The sequence below is a fragment of the Salminus brasiliensis genome, chromosome 11 (genome assembly GCF_030463535.1).
Source record: "Salminus brasiliensis chromosome 11, fSalBra1.hap2, whole genome shotgun sequence".
Taxonomy (NCBI): domain Eukaryota; kingdom Metazoa; phylum Chordata; class Actinopteri; order Characiformes; family Bryconidae; genus Salminus; species Salminus brasiliensis.
In genome coordinates, this window is record NC_132888.1 from 5,266,981 (window position 1) to 5,292,398 (window position 25,418).

Below are 25,418 nucleotides of genomic sequence, written 5' to 3' on the forward strand. Positions count from 1 at the left end.
TGGTAATGTAATTGCCTCGATGGTAGACAAATCAAGTCATTAAACAAGATACCACACCATAAAAGAGATAGGACTGTGGGCAAGGAGACAGATTCAAGCAAGGCACCAGAAATTAAGAGACCAGATCATAGTTTGGACATCGGACGAGATGAATTCACAGACAGAGCAGCCAAGTGATTTCAGGAGAGCTTGCATAGAGAGGACAGGCAGGCTTACTGGGGTCCCATAGCCAGGAGTTTGAAACATGGTTTGGCAGGTGAGGGAACCTTAAGACCCAGTCTAGTGGTGCAGCAAAAAATATTGCTGCTCTGGGTCTGGGCTGTGCAATATTTTAGCAGATGCTACATGGGCTATCATACAATCATGGCTGTTTCCAACCCCTAGCCATAGTGTAAATGTAAATGTAGTTACTTCTATTTTGGCTTTAGTGGTGTCTTAGCAGCAGATTCTAGAAACTTCATTTGCCTCCCCAGGTCAACATTCAGTTCCCAGTCTCTTATTGTTGCCAGCAGGCCTGAGGAGAAGGCCCTGGCACATGATGGTAATTTCTCCCCAAGCCTGACAAAAAGTGTTGGTCTTCTTCACCGGGCCGGAGGTGCATCCAATGGCTAATCTCTCTGTGGACTGTGTCAGCTATGGCCTTCAGGACTTGTGTTTACGTCCCTCACCCAGGGCTTTTGGACAGCTGTTAAGTATGTGTTCATGGTTCCTCGCTTTATTCACAGAGGGCATGCTGGTGACTCTGCCTTTCCCCAGAAGAATAAGTTAGATGTGCTTGGTAGAACATCATAGACAGCTTGAATTAAAAGTGCTATTCTATGGTGCTCTGGTCTCCAAAGCTTAGCCCATGAGACTTTACACTCCCTATCATATTCTCACCATCCTGCTGCCTCACTCCGCCTCAACAAATGCTCCTCGAACCTCCTCCTGGTTAAGTGGCCCTGTTGGCCTTTTTATGTGCCTTGCCATAGTAAGAAGCAATATATATCCTCAGTTTCAAGTTTCTTCATTAACTTTACTTTTTTATATATTCACATTCACACAATTACAGTTATTGTGATGCAGTCATTTCTTCACATACAAATATAAGCCAATATATTTGTAATGAATCAGAAGAACAATACAGCACAACCATAATTAGATTTTATTATATAATATGCAGAGTGAAATATTAATGCAACTCAGTTGTGCAGTTTGATAAAAAAAATTTTGACACAAAGTTCCACCACAGTTTTTTCAGGATACATATAAAGAATCAAACGATACATTGTGTGTTCATTTTTCAACATTGACCAAGTGCACCTATATGTTGCTTTCCTGGCTTTATTCTAGCAGAATAGCTCAAAATCCAAAGATGAGTAGTGGTAATGACATATAAGATCTAAGACCAACATCTTAGTGCCAAACATTAGCTAGCAAAATATATATTAGCAGAAAAGGTCAAGTTTAATGTGCAGACTATCATTCATCAGTCTTACAACTACACAACTTGCAAATTCTATTGGTTTTATTAAATACTTTGCTAATTATTTATGTTAATAAATAACAATGTATATAATTAAAGGACTACACAACATTGCCTCATACTAGCATCAGACAACAGTTTCTAGTTGTTCAGAATTAGCCAGTGTGAAAGAGCCTAGTAATCAGCGTTAATAGAAGTGTAGAACACAGTTTTTCAACTACAGGAAACAAAGTTAAAGACATTTCATGGTCTTAACCATTTTACTCAGCTCTGTGGTTAATTAACTAGTACAGGGTGTTGTCATTTTGCTGAAACCTGAGGCCTAACACTGGATCTCTTTTTAAGCATTTTCAATATTAACACTTTGAATTCCTTTGTGCTTAGGACATAAATGATAGGATTTAGTGTGGGTGGAATGGAATTTGACAGTAAAGAATTGATTATCCTAGAATTGGGATGCGGAGACATAGTAATATATGCAGAGATATATGTACTCATTATAGGGAGTAAAAATACTCCCACTACTAGCAGATGAGAGATACAGGTTTTCAATGCTTTAAGCCGTCCAGTCCAGGTTGTAATCTTACTTAAAGCAAGCAAAATAACTAAATATGACACACCTATGGCAATCAAAGGTACATACACAAACAGCGTAGTGCAAAGTTTTGCCATAACTGAATTTACAGTGTTGTCATTACAAGCAAGTGTGTACACTGGTCCATAGTCACAAAAATAGCTTTTGACCACACTGGTTTTACAGAATGAAAGTCGGGTGATCAAAGCCACTGTTGTGCTATTCAAAGCAGTGCACAATGTCCATACACCTATTAAAACTACAGACATGACAGAGTTACTGACAATTGCATGGTATCTTAATGGTAAGCAAATGGCAATAAAGCGATCATATGCCAGAACAACAAGAGTTAAAGCCTGAACACTACTGAAGAAAAACACAAAAAACATGTTGGCCAAACAGGCGTCATAGGAAATGTACTGTGAATCAAAAAGAAAGGTCTTAATCAGGTTAGGAATCAGTGCATTTGTTTCACCAATATCTGCTAAAGCTAAATTAAAGATTCCTAAGTATTTAGGAGTGTGCAGACTTCGGTCAGATATTATCATGACAACTACAAATGAGTTCCCAAACACAGCAATAATGTAGATAAAGACTAAAACATAGTAGTAATTGATAAAGGGAATTCCTGAAAATCCACTGATGAAAAAGTACTCAGGGCGCACAAAGGAAATATTTTTCAATGAACTAGAGTTCAAAGCACTCATGATAGCATTAATTCTGATCCTTTGTTCTTCAACCTGAAATAAAGAACACAAAGTAACCTTTAAATAAATAATATACATATTTAGTTCTGAAATGTCCAGCTAACTGCATTATTATTGTTTGAACAGGTTAATTTGGTCTAATTATTAAAAGATAAGTCACATGCAAAGGTTTGGGATGTTTAAACTGTTAAAATGTGGGAATGATATAACTTACTAAGTTGATTTTGGCTGTGGAACAATAAGCAACAGGACCTCAATACCATTGTTTTATATGGAGATATCAGGCTGTGTAAAGTCACGTGAGAAGTCATAAGATTCAGTGATGAGTTTTTTTAATTGTTTTTCACTCCTCGTTTTGTGACTGGTATTCTCTGAACGTTTCTATTTTTTTGGTGCTTACCAACAAAATCTGTAGGGATAAGATTAAGGCCCCCAAAGCATATTTGCAAAACACCAATATGTTTTTACTGGTTGAAAAGGTTATCTTGCTGTTTAAAAGGTAGTTTATGGTTGGGTTTACACAAGCATTTACAATAGATGACTCAGATATGTATACACCATATACTGATGTTTATCTACTTTGGTATGTCTAAAGGTATCTCATTTCTCTTTTTTGGTGGGTAACCGGAAAACATATATATATATATATATATATATATATATATATATATATATATATATGAAACATCTTGTGATTAACAAGTAAAAGATTCCCAGTGACCAATAATGAATGCAGATGTTTTATTGACACAAAGTTCCACCACAGCTTTTTCAGGATACATTTAAAGAATCAAACGATACACTGTATGTTCATTTTTCAACATTGACCAGATGCACCTATCTGTTGCTTTCCTGGCTTCATTCTAGTGGAAAAGCACAAAAGATAAGTAGTGGTATTGACATATAAGAAGAGATCTAAGGCCAACATCCTAGTGCCAAACATTAGCTAGCAAAATATATATTAGTAGAAAACCGCATGTTTAATGTCCAGACTATCATCCATCACTCTAACAACTATACAACTTGCAAATTCTATATTTTTTAGTAAGTAGTTTCATATTTGCTTATGTTAATAAATGATTATGTGTATAATTAAATAACTAAATAACAAGGCAAAAATTTAAAAGGTGATTATACAGAGATGTACCATACAAAATCTCTTACCCCATGCTAGTGCCAGACAACAGTTTCTAGCTGTTCTGAATTAGTCAGTGTGAAAGAGCCTAGTAATCAGGGTTAATATGGAATGTTAAAACAATAATTTCAATGTTCAGTGTAGAACACAGTTTTTGAAATACAGGAAACAAAGTTAAAGACATTTCAATGTCTTAACCATTTTACTCAGCTCTGTGGTTAATTAACTAGCAAAGTGATTAGGTTGTCACTTTGCTGAAACCTGAGGCCTAACACTGGATCTCTTTTTAAGCATTTTCAATATTAACACTTTGAATTCCTTTGTGCTTAGGACATAAATGATAGGATTTAGTGTGGGTGGAATGGAATTTGACAGTAAAGAATTGATTATCCTAGCATTGGGATGCGGAGACATAGTAATATATGCAGCAATATATGTACTTATTATAGGGAGTAAAAACACTCCCACTACTAGCAGATGAGATACACAGGTTTTCAATGCTTTAAGTCGTCCAGCCCAGGTTGTAATCTTACTTAAAGCAAGCAAAATGCCCAGATATGATACACTTATGGCAATCAAAGGTACATACACGAATAACGTAGTGCAAAGTTTTGCCATAACTGAATTTATGGTGTTGTCATTACAAGCAAGTGTGTACACTGGTCCATAGTCACAGAAATAGCTTTTGACCACGTTGGTTTTACAGAATGAAAGTCGGGTGATCAAAGCCACTGTTGTGCTATTCAAAGCAGTGCACAATGTCCATACACCTATTAAAACTACATACATGACAGAGTTACTGACAATTGCATGGTATCTTAATGGTAAGCAAATGGCAATAAAGCGATCATATGCCAGAACAACAAGAGTTAAAGCCTGAACACTACTGAAGAAAAACACAAAAAACATGTTGGCCAAACAGGCGTCATAAGAAATGTACTGTGAATCAAAAAGAAAGGTCTTAATCTGGTTAGGAATTCGTGCATTGGTTTCACCAATATCTGCTAAAGCTAAATTAAAGATTCCTAAGTATTTAGGAGTGTGCAGACTCCGGTCAGATATTATCATGATAACTACAAATGAGTTCCCAAACACAGCAATGATGTAGATAAAAATTAAAAAAACAAAGTAGTAATTGATGAAGGGTATTCCTGAAAATCCACTGATGAAAAAGTACTTAGGGCGCACAAAGGAAATATTTGTCAATAAACTGGAGTTCAAAGCACTCATGATAGCATTTAATCTGATTCTTCTGCTCTTCAACCTGAAATAAAGAACACAATGAAATAACCAATAAATAAGAACTACACTTGTTTAGTTCTGAAATGTCCAGTTATCTGCATTTCTGTTGTTCGAACAGGTTCATTTGACCTAATTATTAAAAGATAAGTCACATGCAAAGGTTTGGGATGTTTAACTGTTAAAATGTGGGAATTAAATAACTTACTAAGCTGATGTTGGCTGTGGAACAATAAGCAACACATTAGAAGGACCTCAATACCATTGGTTTATATAGAGATATCTGGCTGTGTACTGTCACATGTCAGTGATGAGTTTTTTTATTGCCCCCCCCCTGTTTTGTGACTGGGGTTCTCCAAATGTTTTGGTGCTTACCAACAGAATCTGTAGGGATAAGGGATAGGGATCTATCGCACAGAGTTTCAGGCGATGTCATGGCAAGACCACATGTAAATTCCAATGAGGACAGAATGTTTGTTAGAGCATTTTAAGAAATTATTACAAAGTTGTGTGAGGTGGTCATCAAGTTAAGTGACTAACACACTAAGACAAATGTCTAACATACCTTTCTAACATACAATAAATAAAATACAATGACAAAAACAAGAAGCAGTCTATTACATGTTGTGTGTCTGTCTTGTTTTTCTCTCCATTGTCCCTCGAATCAGAGCCCCGAGGTTGTCTTTTACGACGAGCTATAGAATTAAAACCGACCTAAGATGGCTGCCCTAGAGTGTGAACCTACTCTGCATACCTCATGTGTAAAGCTGGTGTAACCTCTTTTAACTCCTTAAAGCAGAAAGGTTTATTGCACACTAAGGTGTATAATTACATGAACTTCTGTACAAACTTGTTAGGGTATTCTTTGGTAATAGAGATTTTTGGCACTTTTGGCCTTCCGGCAGTCCACAGGCTTTTCAAGGCGTAAAAAGAGATGTGCAGAGTGTTGATTTTGCCTATAAAGTGATTTGAAGTGAGTTATTTGCTGTCACTTTTGTACCACCTGGGAGTTCAAACGAGTAAGATTTGTGCACTTTTACATTATTATATTATATTTATGTAGCAATTGGCTCCACGTAGTTTCCATAAATTAGTGGGAGGGCACAAAACCTTGTAATTTATAATATTGACTAGGTGATTGTAAAATACTGTTGTACATACATGGACAAAATTGTTGGTACCCCTCGGTTAATGAAATAAAAACACACAATGGTCACAGAAATAACTTAATTCTGACAAAAGTAATAATAAATAAAAATTCTATGAAAATGAACAAATGAAAATCTGACATTGATTTTGAACCATGCTTCAACAGAATTATTTTAAAAAGTAAACTCATTAATCAGACCTGGACAAAAATGATGGTTCCCCTGAAAATAATGTGACTAAAGGGACATGTTAAATCAAGGTGTGTCCACTAATTAGCATCACAGGTGTTTACAATCTTGTAATCAGTCAGTGGGCCTATATATAGGGCTACAGGTAGTCACTGTGCTGTTTGGTGACATGGTGTGTGCCACACTCAACATGGACCAGAGAAAGCAAAAGAAACAGTTGTCTCAAGAGATTTGAAAGAAAATTATAGACAAGCATGTTAAAGGCAAAGGTTATAAGACCATCTCCAAGCAGCCTGATGTTCCTGTGACTACAGTTGCACTTATTATTCAGAAATTTATGATCCATGGGCCTGTAGCCAACCTCCTTGGATGTGGCTGCAGGAGTAAAATTGACGACAAATTAAAGAGACGGATAATACGAATGGTAACAAAAGAGCCAAAGAAAAACGTCCACAGAGATCTTCAATATCAACAAACATCAGTGTCAGATCGCACCATCCGTCATTGTTTGAGCCAAAGTGGACTTCATGGGAGACAAACAAGGAGGACACCATTGTTAAAAACAAGTCATAAAAACGCCAGGCGGGAATTTGCCAAACTACATGTTGACAAGCCTCAAAGCTTCTGGGAGAATGTCCTATAGACAGATGAGATAAAAATGGAACTTTTGCCAAGGCACCTCAGTTCTCTATTCACAGACAGAAAAATGAAGCTTATCAAGAAAAGAACACTGTCCCTACTGTGAAACATGGAGTAGGCTCTGTTATGTTCTGGGGCTGCTTTGCTGCATCTGGCACAGGGTGTCTTGAATGTGTGCAGGGTACAATAAAATCTCAAGACTATCAAGGGATTCTAGAGAGAAATGTGCTGCCCAGTGTCAGAAAGTTTGGTCTCAGTCGCAGGTCATGGGTCTTGCAACAGGATAATGACCCAAAACACAGCTAAAAACATCCAAAAAAGGCTAAGAGGAAAACATTGGAGTATTCTAAAGTGGCCCTGTATGAGCCCTGACCTAAATCCTGTTGAGCATCTTTGGAAGGAGCTGAAACATGCCGTCTGGAAAAGGCACCCTTCAAACCTGAGACAACTGGAGCAGTTTGCTCATTAGGAGTGGGTCAAAATACCTGCTGAGAGGTGCAGAAGTCTCATTGGCAATAACAGAACTGGTTTGATTGCAGCAATTGCTTAAAAGTTTGTGCAACAAAATATTAAGTTAAGGGTACCATCACCACCATTTTTGTCCAGGCCTGTTTCATGAGTCATTTTTTTATGTGTAAAAAAAATGTTTTATGTGTATGTGTGTTGATGACTAGTTTGCAGAATAAACTATTTGAAGAGATCTGTTCTGTTATCCTTCTTCACTCACTTTTTTTTGCTGGCTCACATAATTAAATGCCATATGTTATGTCCCCCGCATTACCCTAGAAATGAGGTGGGGTCTTAACAGTCAGTTAGTGAAAGTTTTTAAATTCATTCACTACAACTTAAAAAAAAAACTTACTGAGAATTATAACACTCAACATTAAATAGCTTTTTTATATAGCAAATTTATATAAAATTTTTTTATTCAATTCAATTCAGTCTCAAGTTTTATAATGGTTGTCTCAGAGAAGAGTGGGAATTATTGTTTGACTCCGTAATGTAGAACTATAGCATTCAAAATAAATCACAAGCACAACATAACGTATAACTGGGGTGTTTGTTTTTATTTACAGTGACCAATAATGAATGCAGTCTGACATTCAAATTCAATTCAGTAGTGCAACACATAGCACCCACAGCTCACATCAAAACTTAGACTTTCAATACACATTAAAAACTTAATGCTACACTATTTGGTCACTTTTACAACATTAACCAGATGCATTTATGTAAAATCTTTCTAAAAACATTATCGAAGTATAGAAACAGTCTAGATTCCAAAGATGCCCTGAAGCAAAAGTACTGCCAGAGACTAGTAGCAGTCTTGATATATAAAAAGCGATCTAAAGCCAGTATTTAATTGCCAGCTATATTTCACTCCTGTATTCAGGAGCATGTGAATATTTCAAGCTGCCATGTGATGTTTGAGCTAAAAGAAGCTACAGAAATATGTTGGTAGAAAAGCTTGAGTGCAACTAAAATTCCATGTCCACCTGGTCATTCACCACTCTTATAGCTACACAACTTGCATATTATGATTTTAGATATTTTCTGGCAAAATGTTGATGTCAGTTTTCAGTGTATATAGCTCTTTGCTAAAACTCGGGGCCTCACATTGGATCTCTTTTTTAACATTTTCAATATGAACACTTTGAATTCCTTTGTATTCAGGACATAAATTATGGGATTCAGCATGGGTGGAATTACACTTGATAGTGAAGTATTGATTATCCTAGCATTGGGATGTAGAGACATTGAAACATATCCTGCAAAATATGTGCTTATTACAGGGAGAGAAAACACTCCCACTACTAAGAGATGTGATACACAGGTTTTTAGTGCTTTAAGTCATCCAGCCCAGGTTGTAATCTTACTTAAAGCAAGCAAAATGCCCAAATAAGATACAAGTATGGCAATGGAAGGTGCATAGATGAATAGTGTAAAACAAAGTTTTGCCATAACTGAATTTATAGTTTTGTCATTACAAGCAAGTGCATATACTGGCCCATAGTCACAGAAATAGGTTTAGACCACACTGGTTATACAAAATGAATGTCGAGTGATCAAAGCTACTGTTATGCCATTTAAAGCAGCAGAAAATGACCATACTCCCATTAAAACTACAGACATGACAGAGTTACTGACAATTGCATGGTATCTTAAATGGGAGGCAAATGGCAATAAAGTGATCATATGCCAGAACAACAAGAGTTAAAGCCTGAACGCTGCTGAAGAAAAACACAAAAAACATGTTGGCTAAACAGGCCAAGTATTTAGGAGTGTGCAGACTTCTGTCAGATATTGTCATGATGATTACAAATGAGTTCCCAAATACAGCAAGAATATATATAAAAATCAAACAAGCAAAGTAGTAATTAACGTATTCTTTGTCGTGACGTGTTCTAACTTTTCTTTGGGTGCTGCCCAACACAATATTACCATGTTTTATTTTTATGAGTGACATTACAAAATGAATAATTAAGGAGAAACAACAAAGGCTTTACTACAAAATTAAGTGGTTTGTGCATTTAAAGGCTTTAGTTGGATAATACATACATTGTTAGAACATGCATTGTTCTGCCAAATGCTAGAGCGCTATACCACTCCTCAAGTGATGGAATGGATTTTGGAGTACAGAGGTTCAAGTGATGTCATTGTAACACAATCTAGTGTTTTGTTGGATTGAGATTTTGTTGGTCTGTGTTGGAAAATAATTTGAGAACAGTAATCAAACCACTATTGGCGGTGTGTGGACACCATTGAAATATGCTAAAATTAAGTAGTGAACTTTTGTCATTTACTTTGTCACAGCACAACCAGACATAAAGTTGGACTAGGCAACCAAAAAGTGACAGGTGATAAATACATAGAGCCAAATAAAGAATCACTGTCAGTGTCATCAGCTGTGCAGCTTGGTAAAAAGAATTACCAACAGTAAGTAACAGGATTTAATGGCAAGTAATAGGATTTAGGTGTCTCCAATTTTTAGCCATTCTTGGGTGTTTTAGCTGTGTGTTTTGGGTCATTATCCTGTTACAAGACCCATGACCTGTGACTGAGACTAAGCTTTCTGATACTGGGCAGCACATTTCTCTCTAGAATCCCTTGATGGTCTTGAGATTTCATTGTACCCTGCACAGAGCCAAGACACCCTGTGCCAGATTCAGCAAAGCAGCCCCAGAACATAACAGAGCCTACTCCATGTTTCACAGTAGGGACAGTGTTCTTTTCTTGACATCCTTTATTTTTTCATCTGTGAACATAGAGCTGATGTGCCTTGGCAAAAATTCAATTTTTGTCTCATCTGTCCATAGGACATTTCCCCAGAAGCTTTGAGGCTTGTCAACATGTAGTTTGGCAAATTCCAGTCTGGCGTTTTTATGATTTGTTTTCAACAATGGTGTTCTCCTTGTTTGTATCCCATGAAGTCCACTTTGACTCAAACAACGACAGATGGTGCGATCTGACACTGATGTTCCTTGAGCTTGAAGTTCAGCTTTAATCTCTGTAGAAGTTTTTCTGGGCTCTTTTGTTACCATTCGTATTATCCATCTCTTTGATTTGTTATTAATTTTCCTCCTGCAGCCACGTCCATGGAGGTTGGCTACAGTCCCATGGATCTTAAATGTCTGAATAATATGTGCAACTGTAGTCACAGGAATATCAAGCTGCTTGGAGATTTTCTTTTTAATCTCCTGAGACAACTCTTTCCTTCGATTCCTCTTGCCCATGTTGAGAGTGGTACACAACATGTCACCAAACAGCACAGGTACTACATGTAGCCCACTGACTGATTACAGGATTGTAGACAACTGTGATGCTAATTAGTGGACGTACCTTGATTTAACATGTTCCTTTAGTCACAAATTATTTTCAGGGGTACCATCATTTTTGTCCAGGCCTGTTCCATGAGTTTACTTAAAATAATTCTGTTGAAGGATGGTTCAAAATCAATGTGTGTTCTAGTGTGTTCTGGTAAATTACGTACACTCCACCTCCTCTGCCTGATAATCTATGGCCATGTACATAATTATAACCTTTAGGGTTGGCTATATTTATTAGTAAATATTGATCAGGTCTAATCCAGGTTTTAGTGAGGCAAACAACATTTATTTCTAAATTAATTAAATTATAAGTTTAGTGATCTAGTATTAAGTAGATCAAGCTTTAGGTCTGAGGTGGTGCTGTTACTGTTTGAGTGTGACAATTTCACACTACTTAAATTATTAAAACAAGCTCTTTAGTTTTTCTAAATTTGGGCAAATTACGGTTAAATTACAGTTAAACCTGGGTGACTCCTCAAAGCAGCTCATAGGTGGTCAGTTTAGCCTGGACCAGGCCATGTTGGTTTGTAATCCATTATTATTCAGGGAATATTTAATGGTGAAACTTATCAGATTTAGATTCTCTGCCCGAGCTCGAATCAGAGCCCGACCCAATGCCCAACCCAAAGTCAAGCTGGGTTAGGGCATGATTTCCCACCACTTACCACTGGCCCTTTAGGCTTGGGCTCAAGAAAATGGTCTATGATGCAGGCCTACATTTTTTTAATGCTCTTTGGCATGATAACCACAATATAACCCAGTAACAAAGCTCAGCCAGCCCAACATTAACCTGTCCTAAGACTTTTCTCCAGCCTGTAGCCTATTTAATTTGGTTTTGATTAGACTACAGTTTGTTTGATATGCGATTATATCCCTTTATAATTTAAAGAATATCTGGTTATCTTGGTTTATTTTGTATGTAAATTATGAAATTGTTGTTGGCCTATTGCAGTTTAATGATTATGCAATGCATAGCCTTATTGCCTTATTGCTGTTTTTTGCATGTATGCACTTAGGCTATACATTTAATGAAATAATGTTTGTTCAGAAAATATTTTATATTTCTAAAAACCTTGATAAATTATATTAGAGTAGAGGAAAGTCATTCAAACATCATTCTTGTAGCCTACTTTGCCGATGTTTAGGCCTGTGGATCATTGTTCACATTGTTGGTGTTTTAAACATTTGGAGTTACATTGTCCATAAACAGTTTTAATAATAGGCCTCAGCTTCTTCAGTGTTTCACTGTTCATTAAAATCATTCTGAGCAGATTTTGGTAATTTAAACAAATCACACGCTGGGGCATGCTGCATTCTGTTATGTCTCTACTTGACTTAAATGAGCTGGTTATCCTAGATTCAAAACCCATCCCTTTATGTCTGCATTTATCAATTCCTAGGCTACAAAAGTGTCAGACCAATACATTTTAAGACGAGTATGAAAATAATTGAACTGTGTGACTGTGTTGAGGTGTGTTGGAACAATAATACAAATTAACCCTGGGAACCCTAGGAATACAATTGGAAACCTCTTACACTATATAATGTTTTATCATAAATTAACACAATTTTACTTGTTCAATTTTATATACTTATTAAACCTTTTTTTTATTTTATGTATGTACAATGCAAATTACAGTTTGACCGTACAAAGTACATTTTTGCACATAGACCCACTACAGATCCCTGATAGGTCAAAAAATGCAAACATGAAATTCTGCCAAAAATGACTTATGACTTATGACTATCTTACCTCCAAATTTACAATAACCACATGAAATTATTATTTTGTTTTATCTGTCTTTTTTTCTGAAAGCATTATGTAATAGAATATAACCAGGCCATTTAGACTGCTCTGCATATTAAACAACAGAGGGCAGCAAAAGATCTCATAAATGACAAAAGACTTTTGATGGAGATAATGGAGATAAAAATTAATTTCATTAGATTGATACAATAAGTATCAAACTAAAGATCTACCTTGAGCTCAGCTACATTATTAAGTAGAGCTTAATGTTTTAGCATACATAAGCATATAAAGTTGTTACAAAGATGTTCTATCTATCTATACATAGCTAAATACATCACAAACTACACAATAGTCTGCATATCATTCTAAACATGAGAATCTATACTAACCATACAGATGCACATTGTTAAGCTAATTCCGTAGGTTTTGCCTTCTCTTATGCATTTAACTGCCAGTTAGTTTGTACTGATTAACTCTGATGTCACTTTTCTAAACACCTGGGGCCTCACATTGTATCTCTTTTTTAACATTTTCAATATGAAGACTTTGAATTCCTTTGTATTTAGGACATAAATTATGGGATTCAGCATGGGTGGAATGACACTTGATAGTGAAGTACTAATGATTCTAGCATTGGGATTAAGGGTAAAAGTTATGGCAGCGATATATGTACTTATTACAGGGAGAAAAAACACTCCCACTACTAGCAGATGAGAGACACAGGTCTTCAGTGCTTTAAGTCGTCCAGCCCAGGTTGTAATCTTACTTAAAGCAAGCAAAATGCCCAGATACGATAAAGTTATGACAATCAAAGGTGCATACAAGAAAAGTGTAATACAAAGTGTTGCCATAACTAAATTTGTAGTTTTGTCATTACAAGCAAGTGTGTAAACTGGTCCATGGTCACAAAAATAGCTTTTGACCATGTTGGTTTTACAGAATGAAAGTCGGGTGATCAAAGCTACGGTTATGCCATTTAAAGCAGCAGAAAATGACCACACTCCCATTAAAACTACAGACATGATAGAGTTACTGACAATTGCATGGTATCTTAATGGTAAGCAAATGGCAATAAAGCGATCATACGCCAGAACAACAAGAGTTAAAGCCTGAACACTACTGAAGAAAAACACAAAAAACATGTTGGCCAAACAGGCGTCATAGGAAATGTACTGTGAATCAAAAAGAAAGGTCTTAATCAGGTTAGGAATCAGTGCATTTGTTTCACCAAAGTCAGCTAAAGCTAAATTAAAGATTCCTAAGTATTTAGGAGTGTGCAGACTTCGGTCAGATATTATCATGATGATTACAAATGAGTTCCCAAACACAGCAATGATGTAGATAAAGACTAAAAAAACAAAGTAGTAATTGATGAAGGGTATCCCTGAAAATCCACTGATGAAAAAGTACTCAGGGCGCACAAAGGAAATATTTGTCAATAAACTGGAGTTCAAAGCACTCATGATAGCATTAAATCTGATCCTTCTGCTCTTCAACCTGGAATAAAGAATTCAAAATTACAACACAAAAGTACAAAATTACAACACATGATTCGTTTTATACATACAGTTCAGCATCAGACCTGCAGTTATTAACATTGTTATTTGTATTTTAATATATTTGTTTTACCTAATGAATAAACAATATATGGTTTGGGATATGTAAACAGAAATGTAACTGTCAAAATAAGAGTGTCAAGCTGCTTTTGAACAACAAATTGTGAAGGCCTTGATATCAATGTTTTATATAGTGACACCAGGCTGCCTGCTGTCATGTGATTAGTCACAAAATTCACTGATGAGTATTTTTTTTTTTTGAAACTCACATGACTACTGTTTTTTCTTTGGTTGTATTAATACAAATAGTATGGATATTAGTATAACAAGAATTAGCTTTTTAAAATACTAATACTACTACTTATAATAATACTACTTATAATGTTTTGTTATTATGGTTGAATGGTTGAAACAGAATAATTAAGGAGGAACAAAAAAGACCTCATTACAAAGTCATGGTAATGACAGCAAGTTTTTGGTATGTTTGAAGGATCTAGCAGTTGATGGGTAATCACAAAACATACATTGATCTGCCAAATGCAAGAGCTCTAAAGTAATAGATTGGTGAATTCACAAGTACAAGTAGGCCAAAGAGTCAAAGAGTCCCTTAAGACATGGTACCACCAGAAAAAAATATATAAGTATACATAAACACATCATAGTTTTTTGTCCATCTGTTTAGTTTATTTTGTGTTAAGATATATCACCACAAATATGCAATAAATATACAATACAAAAAATTCCCTGCAGCTTTGGTTGATCAATTTGTATTTCCAATTGTAACAACCTAGAAATTTGAGGAAATGGTGGAGAGTTTGAAAATGGCTGTTCATTTGCCCACTGATTGATGTTTTAGAATCAGTCTAGGCTTCTAATGTGGTCTATTCTCAGAAGTGGCCCGACCAGAACATAAGAGAAAATGTACACAGCACAGGCATATGTTAGGCACAGGCATGTGCTATTATAAATGGTGATCACTTTCTGTTACAGTGTATTTTGAATACACATTTATGTATTGAATCCTGAAATACATAAATGTGATCAATAAGAAACTAGTGAATGGACTGGTGAAGTACAGTATTATCTAAAATACAATGTTAATTAAATGTAAATTCATTAGTTACATAATATGAACACAAGCAATTTAACTAGTTTCCAAATGAATATTTGAAAAAAAAAGATGCAAAATACTACTACTACTACAAATAATAATAATAATAATAATAATAATAATAATAATACTAATTTATATGGACAACAGCATAATTAGTCATTATTTTGAATATTAAAATCTCTTCATTTCAACATCTACCTTGTTCCACTTTTACAGTATACTAAGATCAGCTTCAAAATCAAGTTATTCTGCATCAGTTAGTAATCACTAACTAATCAGACATTATTTCCTTGAGAAAGTTAGGTTTGTTCTACATACCATTCACATTACAGAATGACCACTTCTTTGTGGACACCTCCTAGACTAACATGCAAACATAGAATTTTGTACCAAAAAAAAAAACAACAACTTACAATTCTTAAACAACAATACATCCATAACACCCACATAAAACACACATTCCTATGCTAATTCCAAGGCTTTAACCTTCTGCTAGGTAAAAACTGGACAGTTGAGGTTCTACTGGTTAAACTGTATGTTGTCCCTTTGCTAAAACTTAGGGCCTCACATTGTATCTCTGTTTTAACATTTTCAATATGAAGACTTTGAATTCCTTTGTATTTAGGACATAAATCATGGGATTTAGCATGGGTGGAATGGCACTCGATAGTGAAGTACTAATGATCCTAGCATTGGGATTAAGGGTGAAAGTTAAGGCAGCAATATATGTACTTATTACAGGGAGAAAAAACACTCCCACTACTAGCAGATGAGAGACACAGGTCTTCAATGCTTTAAGTCGTCCAGTCCAGGTTGTAATCTTACTTAAAGCAAGCAAAATGCCCAAATATGACAGAGTTATGACAATCAGAGGTGCATAAAGGAAAAGCATAGTACAAAGTTTTGCCATAACTGAATTTACGGTGTTGTCATTACAAGCAAGTGTGTAAACTGGTCCATGGTCACAAAAATAGCTTTTGACCACAATAGTTTTACAGAAGGAAAGTCGGGTGATCAAACCCACTGTTATGCCAATTAAAGTAGTGCAAAATGACCATACTCCCATTAAAACTACAGACATGACAGAGTTACTGACAATTGCATGGTATCTTAATGGTAAGCAAATGGCAATAAAGCGATCATATGCCAGAACAACAAGAGTTAAAGCCTGAACACTACTGAAGAAAAACACAAAAAACATGTTGGCCAAACAGGCGTCATAGGAAATGTACTGTGAATCAAAAAGAAAGGTCTTAATCAGGTTAGGAATTCGTGCATTTGTTTCACCAAAGTCAGCTAAAGCTAAATTAAAGATCCCTAAGTATTTAGGAGTGTGCAGACTTCGGTCAGATATTATCATGACAACTACAAATGAGTTCCCAAACACAGCAATGATGTAGATAAAGACTAAAAAAACAAAGTAGTAATTGATGAAGGGTATCCCTGAAAATCCACTGATGAAAAAGTACTCAGGGCGCACAAAGGAAATATTTGTCAATAAACTGGAGTTCAAAGCACTCATGATAGCATTAAATCTGAACCTTTTGCTCTTTGACCTGAAATAAAGAATACAAAAAAAGTACAAAATTACAACATATGATTAGTTATATAAATTAGAACAATTATTACTTTGTGCAGTTAAGAATAAAATTGGCAGTTAATATCAATATTATTCATATTAGAACAGATTCATTTAATAAATAATAAAACAATGGAAATGTAAACTAAAACAATCAAAATAATGATTTGTTAAATTACTTTTGTATGTGGAACTATCAACAACAATTTCTCAGAACTTTAATATCATGGTTTTATATAGAGACTTCAGGATGCCTGCTGTCACGTGATGAGGGATCAGCAATTCAGTGATGAGACTTTTTTTTTTTGTGAAACCCACATGACTAGTATTCTATAGTATATAACTTTGATTTTCTTTGGTGCTTACCAACACAATTTGTAAGAATAAGAGTGAATATTATGAAATACCATTATTTTGTTTTAATTATTATGGAATAAATATGAAGGAACAAAACCAATCTTATTACACAGTCATGTCAAGCAGAAAGATTTTGATATATAAGTATCTAACTTTTCTGTTTTGCTGGATAACCACAAAACATATGTTGATGGAGTGAGTTTCGGAGGGCAGAAGTTGTCATTGCGGCACAATCACTAAATTTGAATTACTCCTGAATTACACATTGAATTGATCTGTGTTGAAATATAAGTGAAGAACATTAATCAAAACACTAATCAAGGTTTGTAGACAGCATTGAAAAATATAAAGGGTAAGAAGCAGTTCTGTTCAAACATTTTAGGAAAAACTGAAATATACTATAATATGCTATAATTTAGCAGTGTGAGGTTGGCATCATGGCCAAATGGACGTTTGTTGCTTAGCTTAATCAGAGGCTCAGTATACAAAAGAAAAATAGGAAATAAAAGAAAATATGTGCAAGGCTTTTTGTGTTCCTGGAAAATCTGCCCTTATTCTAGTGCAAGTATGCCAAATGTCAAAGATACATTGACAAAATGGTTTCTAAAGAAACCAGGGCCCGATACTGGCAAATAATGTATACAAAGCTAAATAAAACAAATTATATATTATTTGTTTTTTTATGATTTTATTTCATTTTGTGGTAAAAAAAGATCACAAAAAAACCATACAGAAGGTATACAAAAACATTTTTTTCTTGTATAGTTTAGAATCTTACATTCCATCACCACCCCATCTCCTTGCCTTAGTTTGGCCATATCTTTTAGCTTCCTAGCTCCACTTATATTAGATTTAAGTGCAAAAAAAATAAAAGTCACTGAAGTTACAGCTGATCAATTTTTATTTAAACATTTCAGGAACTGGAGATTTGAGGGATTGAGTGGTGAATTTCAAATTTGCCATTCTTTTGCCCATTCTTTATTTTCTTCAGAGTAATTCTAAATGTCAATTGGAGTCTTTTCTGAGACCTTAAGTACCCCGTCCAGAACATGGGGGACAATTTGTTTGGGCAACAAGCATATGTTATTACAGAGGGTAATCATGGGTGTGCTGGTGAGAAAAACTAAAAGAAGTTTATAGTTGCATTACCATCTAACATGCACTGTACGCTCAACCAAATAAAAAAAAGTGATATAACTAGTTTCCAAATAAATACTTTACATGAAACAATGTTATACAAATTATATACATTAGATAGGTTAGGTTATAAAAGAAAATTATCAGAATCTCTTTAATTTAACATCTACTCTATTCCACTTTAACAGTGTACAAAGATCAACATCATTATGTGATTCTGCAGTAGTAAGTAATACATAACTGATCAGACATTATTTAATCAAGATTTATCAAGATTTGTCTACATAACATTCACATTACAGATTGACCACTTATTTGGTCAATTCTACTTATGTGGTCATACTAGGTAATATGTCTGTTCTTTCACATTATCTTAATTTACGTCCATGTCTCAATCATTTTTTAAATTCTATAATATATTATATAATATAATTAAAAAATGGGCTTTTGTATCATCCATCTAGACGTTTCTCCGGCCTTAAAGGCAGTTGATACTAGCTTACAGGTTTAATGTCTAAATTGTTATTAATGCATGTCAGAATTCATCACCTTTCAGACTAAAATCAGACCAGTACCATATATAACAAGAATGATAATTAGTATAAAATAAGACTCAAATGTGAGCAGGGACAATACAAATTGGACCTGGAGACCATAGGACTGAAACTGGACATCTTTGTTGATGTCTCAAGATCAAAGACATCTTAAGACATTAACTTAATAGTATGAAATAGGAAGGCTATTTTTATATTTGCATAGACAGGTGTCCTTACATATTGTTCAACCAAAGAAGATTGAGAAAACTTAGTCCAAACCAAAAAGTGTCTCATACACCAAAACCAATTTCACACATGTATTTTACTTTATTTTGTATTTTTACTTTCTCTGTCTATTCAATGCAAATTACAATTGGACATCTTTTGGACAAGCATTACATGGAGCAATAAAATCAGAGATTAACTGTTCTGCAAATTAAACAGTAGAGGGCGGCAAAACACCTTATACAGACCAAGACAAGTATTAAAATTCCATTATCTTTGTACAATGGTAATCAAAATATAGAACTATCTAGCATTTTCCCAGATCATAACATGTCTCACTGTTTTAGCATATGTCATCAGATAAAACTACATTGTTGTTCAGTTCATAATTTTATACTTATATTACTAGTCACATTTGTGTTTCAGCTGTACAATATTGCTACAGCATACAGTCCAAAAAACAAGAGAGACTATAACACCAATACAGACATATTGCTATACTACATCCAGATAATTCACCTTCTTCTAGGTATAAACTTATCAGTTTATACCGGTTAAACTTTTTTTGTCATCACTTTGCTAATACCTGGGGCCTCACATTGGATCTCTTTTTGATTACTTTCAAAATGAAAACTTTGAATTCATTTGTGTTTAGGACATAAATTATGGGATTTAGCATGGGTGGAATGGCACTTGATAGTGAAGTACTAATGATCCTGGTATTGGGATCAAGGGTGAAAGTTAAGGCAGCAATATATGTACTTATTACGGGAAGAAAAAACACTCCCACTACTAGCAGATGAGAGACACAGGTCTTCAGTGCTTTAAGTCGTCCAGCCCAGGTTGTAATCTTACTTAAAGCAAGAAAAATACCTAAATATGACAGAGTTATGGCAATCAAATGTGCATAGATAAAAAGTGTTGTGCAAAGTTTTGCCATACCTGAATTTATAGTGTTGTCATTACAAGCAATTGTGTAAACTGGTCCATGGTCACAAAAATAGCTTTTTACCATGTTGGTTTTACAGAAGGAAAGTCGGGTGATCAAACCTACCATTGTGCCAATCATTACAGTTATAAATGACCACATCGCTATTAAAACTACAGACATGGCAGAGTTATTCACAATTGCATGGTATCTTAATGGTAAGCAAATGGCAATAAAGCGATCATACGCCAGAACAACAAGAGTTAAAGACTGAACACCACTGAAGAAAAACACAAAAAACATGTTGGCCAAACAGGCGTCATAGGAAATGTACTGTGAATCAAAAAGAAAGGTCTTAATCAGGTTAGGAATCAGTGCGTTTGTTTCACCAATATCTGCTAAAGCTAAATTAAAGATTCCTAAGTATTTAGGAATGTGCAGACTTCGGTCAGATATTATCATGATGATTACAAATGAGTTCCCAAACACAGCAATGATATAAATAAAAACTAAGCCAACAAAGTAGTATTTCAAAAGAGATGTTCCAGAAAATCCACTGATGAAAAAGTACTCAGGGCGCACAAATGACAGATTTTTCAACAAACTAGAATTAACTACACTCATGTTTTCATGGATTGCACTGCTGTGAACTTCATCCTGAAATAAAATACACAGAATGTAGCAAAAAGAGATGACAATTGATATTCAATTAGCATTGTTTTTTCTTTCTTATAGTTTAATGTAATACAATATTGGAGTATGAAATAAATATTAAAAACAATTCAATTGATCTTAATCTTTTATATATTATAAATCTATAATCTGATATAGCATATATAATCTGATATAAGCATATTTTAACACTCACAGTTAAATAGTGTCAGACTGTGTGAAAGTGGAATTGTAAGCTCCGAATTCGTAGACTTTTGTATGCATATGGTTTATATAGACACATTACCCCATATTACCTCAGGTGGGAACTCTTTTTTTAGGCAACCCACATGGTGTGACCAGTGTTATGAATTTTGCATTCAGACCATACAGATACTGGATACACAACTGCTGAAAACATGTTAGTCATGTTTGTGCTCGTTATTTATGATTTTTATATAATAATAATAATAATAATAATAATAATAATAATAATATAATTATTAGTATTTTATTTACTTTTTGTCAGGTCCGCGTCACCTGCCGGTAACTTTTGGTTCTAGTCTTTCTCCCTCCTTTGTTCATTTGCCCATTCTTGCCTAGCTCCCTGGCTACCAACCAGCCTCAGGTGGTTCTACTGTGTTGCCAAGTTTATGTTGTCACGAGTTTGTTTTCAGTTTACCGTTTATGCGGACTTACAGGACATGTTTTCCAAGTCCGGTGCTGCCAAGCTTCCACCCCATCGCTGTCACCCTACGATTGTGCTATCTACCTGGTGGAGGGCGCCATAATTAAGCGTTTTCCATATCCAATGCCAAGGATTTAGTAAGTTGGATTCGCGTAGCGCTTATAATCTCGTGCAGATCAGGTAGGGGGACGAGTGGAAGGCAGCCTTTATGACCACCAGGGGACATTATCAATACCACGTAATGCCGTACAGACTAGCTAATGTCCCCTCCATCTTCGTGGTGGTCTTTCTGGACGACATATTGGTGTACTCCCCCGACCTGATCACCCATGTATGTCACGTTCGCTTAGTCCTGGTAAGACTCAGGTCCCACCGGCTGTATGTTAAGCTAGAGAAGTGTGTGTTCCACATCTCAGAGATTCCTTTTCTGGGGTATATCATCAGTGAGCGGGGGGTTCTAATGGACCAGGCGAAAGTTCATGTGGCCCCAGAGTGGCCGTCACCTGGCTCCGTGAAGGAGGTTCAGCGTTTTCTGGGGTTCACCGACTTTTATAGGAGGTTCATTAGGGACTTCAGCAGTTTGGCAGCGCCCATTACGTCTTTGCTCAAAGGAGCCCCGCGGCGCATCACGTGGATGCCGGCTGCAGAAGACTCGTTCCAAGCACTAAAGCATGCTTTCACATCGGCCCGCTGTTTCTCACAGACCGGGCTCCCGTAACACCAAGGCGGATGCTCTCTCACGCATCCACCAAGCGGCAGATGGGGGAGAGACGACCCGGTACTTATACTGCCCTCTACAGCCCGTCTCAGTCGCAGCGATACAGTGGGACCTCGACACGGAGATCGCAGAGGCCCTCTCACGCACCGCCATTCCCACTGTGGGTCCTCTGGACAAGGTTTACTTCCCCAGTGCATTCCAGGAGAGGCTCATTGCTTGGGCTCACGCCTCCCCTGCATCCGGCCACCCAGGTGAGACCCGCACCTTTCACTTATTCTTGGCAAAGTATTGGTGGGAGGGGATGCGGGCTGACATTCATCGTGTAGTCGCATCATGTAGCGCATGCGAGCTTTGTAAAACACCTAAAGCACTCCCTTCGGAGAAGCTGATGCCTCTGCCCATCCCTGACCGCCTGTGGTCTCACCTAGCGGTAGATTTTGTCACAGACCTGCCTGAGTCAGAGGGTCACACGGTGGTTCTGACGGCGGTGGATCGCTTCTCGAGGGGGGTTAAGTTTATTCCGACAGCAATGCAGATGGCTCAAGCCCTGGTGGACCACGTCCTCCGGAATTACGGAATCCCGGAGGACAAAGTATCAGACAGAGGGGCACAGTTTACATCTAGGGTATGGGGAGCATTCTGTGAGCACCTGGGGGTGAGTGTGAGTCTCTCCTCCAGGTATCACCCGCAGACCAATGGCCAGTGCGAGCGCTTTAACCAGGAGCTGGGGAAGTTTTTGTGACTCTACTGTCATGACTACCCCAGAGACTGGTCGTGGTAACTGGTCTGGGCCGAGATGGTATGGTAGGGTATGGCCCTGGTCCAGGAATTTCTCGAATGCTGCCCGGACAAGCCGGCTTTGTTTTTTAGAAAATGATCAAATTGGGTAATGCTATTATTAAATATTACATTGTACTTCTCACTCCATTATCTAACTACTGTTAATTTATCTTGTTAATGTGTAAAGGAAATTAACTTAGTACAAAAGATAATAGTTAACTCGCATTAGTTACTAATAATCAACCATTTTTACATAAAATCTACATATTTAGGCCTAAGCTAAACAAAAAAGTTAAAAATGATCAATACTTGCTCTATGATCAACGATATGTGATTTTTTTTTATTTCACATAGATGCAAATTTCCAAACTTGCATCTTATAAAATTTTCTTATTTTTTGTGCATTATGAACATCCTGGCTATTGCAAGATGACCAGTACATTTTCACAAAGTCAACATTTTCAACTCCATTGTTTGCAATCATTGAAACAATTGCATTTAAATGATTAAAACAATTAGAAAACCCCCAGCTTCAACTGGCAATGGTACCTAACTTACCCTCATGTCATATTTCCCATTTTCTGTTTGTATGCTGTCAAATGTACAAGTGTATTACACTTAATAGAAAAGGAAGCAGCAAATACAACCATTTCAGCAATATCCACATAAGCAAATACATTTTATGCTACTAGATCAACTTGGATAACATTCCCAATAGTTTATGTCTGATCTCTTTTGTTCTAAAACAGTAAATGAAAGGATTCACTAAAGAAGGGCCAAGAATAGCCCCAAGTCTTAAACCATGTCTTTCCTCCAATGCCAAAACTACACCTACTCTTGTGAGAACAAATATTATGAATGAAGGGACATAATAGCAGACTACTACTATCAAGTGACTAAAGCAGGTGTTTAACATTTTTTTCTTGCTGCCTTTTGAGGACAATCTGATAACAACACATACAATCCTAGCATATGTTGCACAGATAAACCCAAATGTTCCAAAAAGTATAAAAGAGGTTAGAACTGACATCAAGTCAAAATATGGATTTGGATCAACACAGGTTGCTCTGACAACAGATCCATAATCACAAAACATGAATTTCAGAGTTGAGTAACAAAATGGTAGCGGAAGAACAGTTATAGGCACAACTGCCATAGCAGCAGAGCCAAGAATCCAAAGCAAGAAACTGAGTAGAATAGACCGGAAATTTGTTAGAATTGAATGATAGCGAAGTGGGTTAACTATAGCAATTAAACGGTCAAATGCCATGACAGAAATAGTAAACAGCTCCATTACAAAGCCTAAACCAAATGCAAACATCTGAAGAATGCAAAATCCATAGGATATGGTTTTATTTCCAACTACAAGGACACTTATTATAGTTGGACATGAACTTGTACAGTAGAGCATGTCTACAACAGCCAAATTGCAGATAAAAAGATACATAGGCTGGTGCAAACATTTGTCCAACATAATGAAGCTTATGTTTGTCAAGTTAGCCAACATAACAAGCATGTATACCACAAGTATAACAATACCAACAGCCAGTGGTCTTTCAAAAGTGTCAAAACCTGTAATAACAAATTCTGTTATTGATTTTCTTGTAACATTCTGTGACATGTCCAAGCCTTAACGCAACACAGTTCCTGTTTCACTCAGTGAAGCTAATCACATCGACCAAGTGTTGAAACTGATCTCAAAGACGGATGTTGCACACTATTTATATTGTTCAGTAGGTTTCAACACGCTGGATGATCATGTGTACACTATTCCCTATGCACCTAAGTGCATTATGTGGCATAGAGAAAATGATTAATTTTATATTTGTCAGAGTGTTAACAGGATACCAACTAATTACCTGTTTTATTAAAAACAAATAATAAAGAAACAACAATAGATAAGTTTAATAAGTGATTAAGGAAAGCCAATAAAATAATTTAACAAGACTAGGCAACCTAAGGATTATTGAATCAGCACTGGCTGCAGTGTCTATGGGTGCCCACAGACTATTTACCAACAACTTTTACAATAAGTAAACAAATCCTTAAATATAACACTCCTACTTCTATTATAATAATAATAATAAGAAGAAGAAGAAGAAGAAGAAGGGTTTTTGATTCAAGTAAATTAAGTAACTTTCCATTTAAACATATACTTACATTATTAGGAACACTGTACTATTACTGCTTTTGCTCTTAAAACAGCTTTAGATCCAGTGACTGGAAAAGGGATACACATGCTCAGCCATAATACTTATAGGCTGTGGCATTCAAGCAGAGATTGGTATTAAAAGGCCCAAAGTGTGCCAAGAAAACATCCCCTACAGAAATAACTAAGTAGAATCTATTGACATGTTATAATAAAGCCAAGGTCCATTATTTCATTGCAATAGTAATTAAGTGTGAATGTACATTAACCAGGAAGCAGGAAAACCAATTAAAATATTTTAGCACAGTTTTCACCTGTACAATATGG

The 25,418-nt window shown here is 35.9% G+C and overlaps 6 protein-coding genes and 1 pseudogene across 7 annotated transcripts; all 7 read right to left on the bottom strand.

Annotated features, from left to right (window-relative positions):
• Window positions 1-1,765: 1,765 nt before the first annotated feature.
• LOC140565162 (olfactory receptor 1E16-like) lies at window positions 1,766-2,746 on the bottom strand. Its single transcript, XM_072690976.1, has one exon. The coding sequence runs from the start codon at window positions 2,744-2,746 to the stop codon at window positions 1,766-1,768; it is 981 nt and encodes a 326-aa protein (XP_072547077.1).
• Window positions 2,747-4,127: 1,381 nt separating this feature from the next.
• On the bottom strand, window positions 4,128-5,111 carry LOC140565163 (olfactory receptor 1E16-like). Its single transcript, XM_072690977.1, has one exon. The coding sequence runs from the start codon at window positions 5,109-5,111 to the stop codon at window positions 4,128-4,130; it is 984 nt and encodes a 327-aa protein (XP_072547078.1).
• A 3,374-nt stretch (window positions 5,112-8,485) lies between these two features.
• Window positions 8,486-9,563, bottom strand: LOC140565678 (olfactory receptor 7A5-like; annotated as a pseudogene).
• Window positions 9,564-13,128: 3,565 nt separating this feature from the next.
• Window positions 13,129-14,136, bottom strand: LOC140565679 (olfactory receptor 1M1-like). The gene has a single exon (XM_072691722.1). It carries the CDS (start codon window positions 14,134-14,136, stop codon window positions 13,129-13,131), a length of 1,008 nt encoding a protein of 335 aa, XP_072547823.1.
• Window positions 14,137-15,899: 1,763 nt separating this feature from the next.
• LOC140565178 (olfactory receptor 1M1-like) lies at window positions 15,900-17,408 on the bottom strand. 2 transcript variants are annotated; one of them, XM_072690997.1, is made up of 2 exons: window positions 17,391-17,408; window positions 15,900-16,892 (listed from the first exon to the last, which is right to left on the bottom strand). In XM_072690997.1, the coding sequence occupies exons 1-2, from the start codon at window positions 17,394-17,396 to the stop codon at window positions 15,900-15,902; spliced, it is 999 nt and encodes a 332-aa protein (XP_072547098.1). In that variant the 5' UTR covers window positions 17,397-17,408. The 2 variants fall into 2 exon arrangements, with proteins under 2 accessions (XP_072547098.1, XP_072547097.1); XM_072690996.1 differs by lacking the exon at window positions 17,391-17,408 and having other exon boundaries at window positions 15,900-16,865.
• A 2,340-nt stretch (window positions 17,409-19,748) lies between these two features.
• LOC140565171 (olfactory receptor 52E8-like) lies at window positions 19,749-20,729 on the bottom strand. Its single transcript, XM_072690986.1, has one exon. The coding sequence runs from the start codon at window positions 20,727-20,729 to the stop codon at window positions 19,749-19,751; it is 981 nt and encodes a 326-aa protein (XP_072547087.1).
• Window positions 20,730-23,630: 2,901 nt separating this feature from the next.
• LOC140565680 (olfactory receptor 10G4-like) lies at window positions 23,631-24,563 on the bottom strand. The gene has a single exon (XM_072691723.1). The coding sequence runs from the start codon at window positions 24,561-24,563 to the stop codon at window positions 23,631-23,633; it is 933 nt and encodes a 310-aa protein (XP_072547824.1).
• Between the last annotated feature and the right edge of the window lie 855 nt (window positions 24,564-25,418).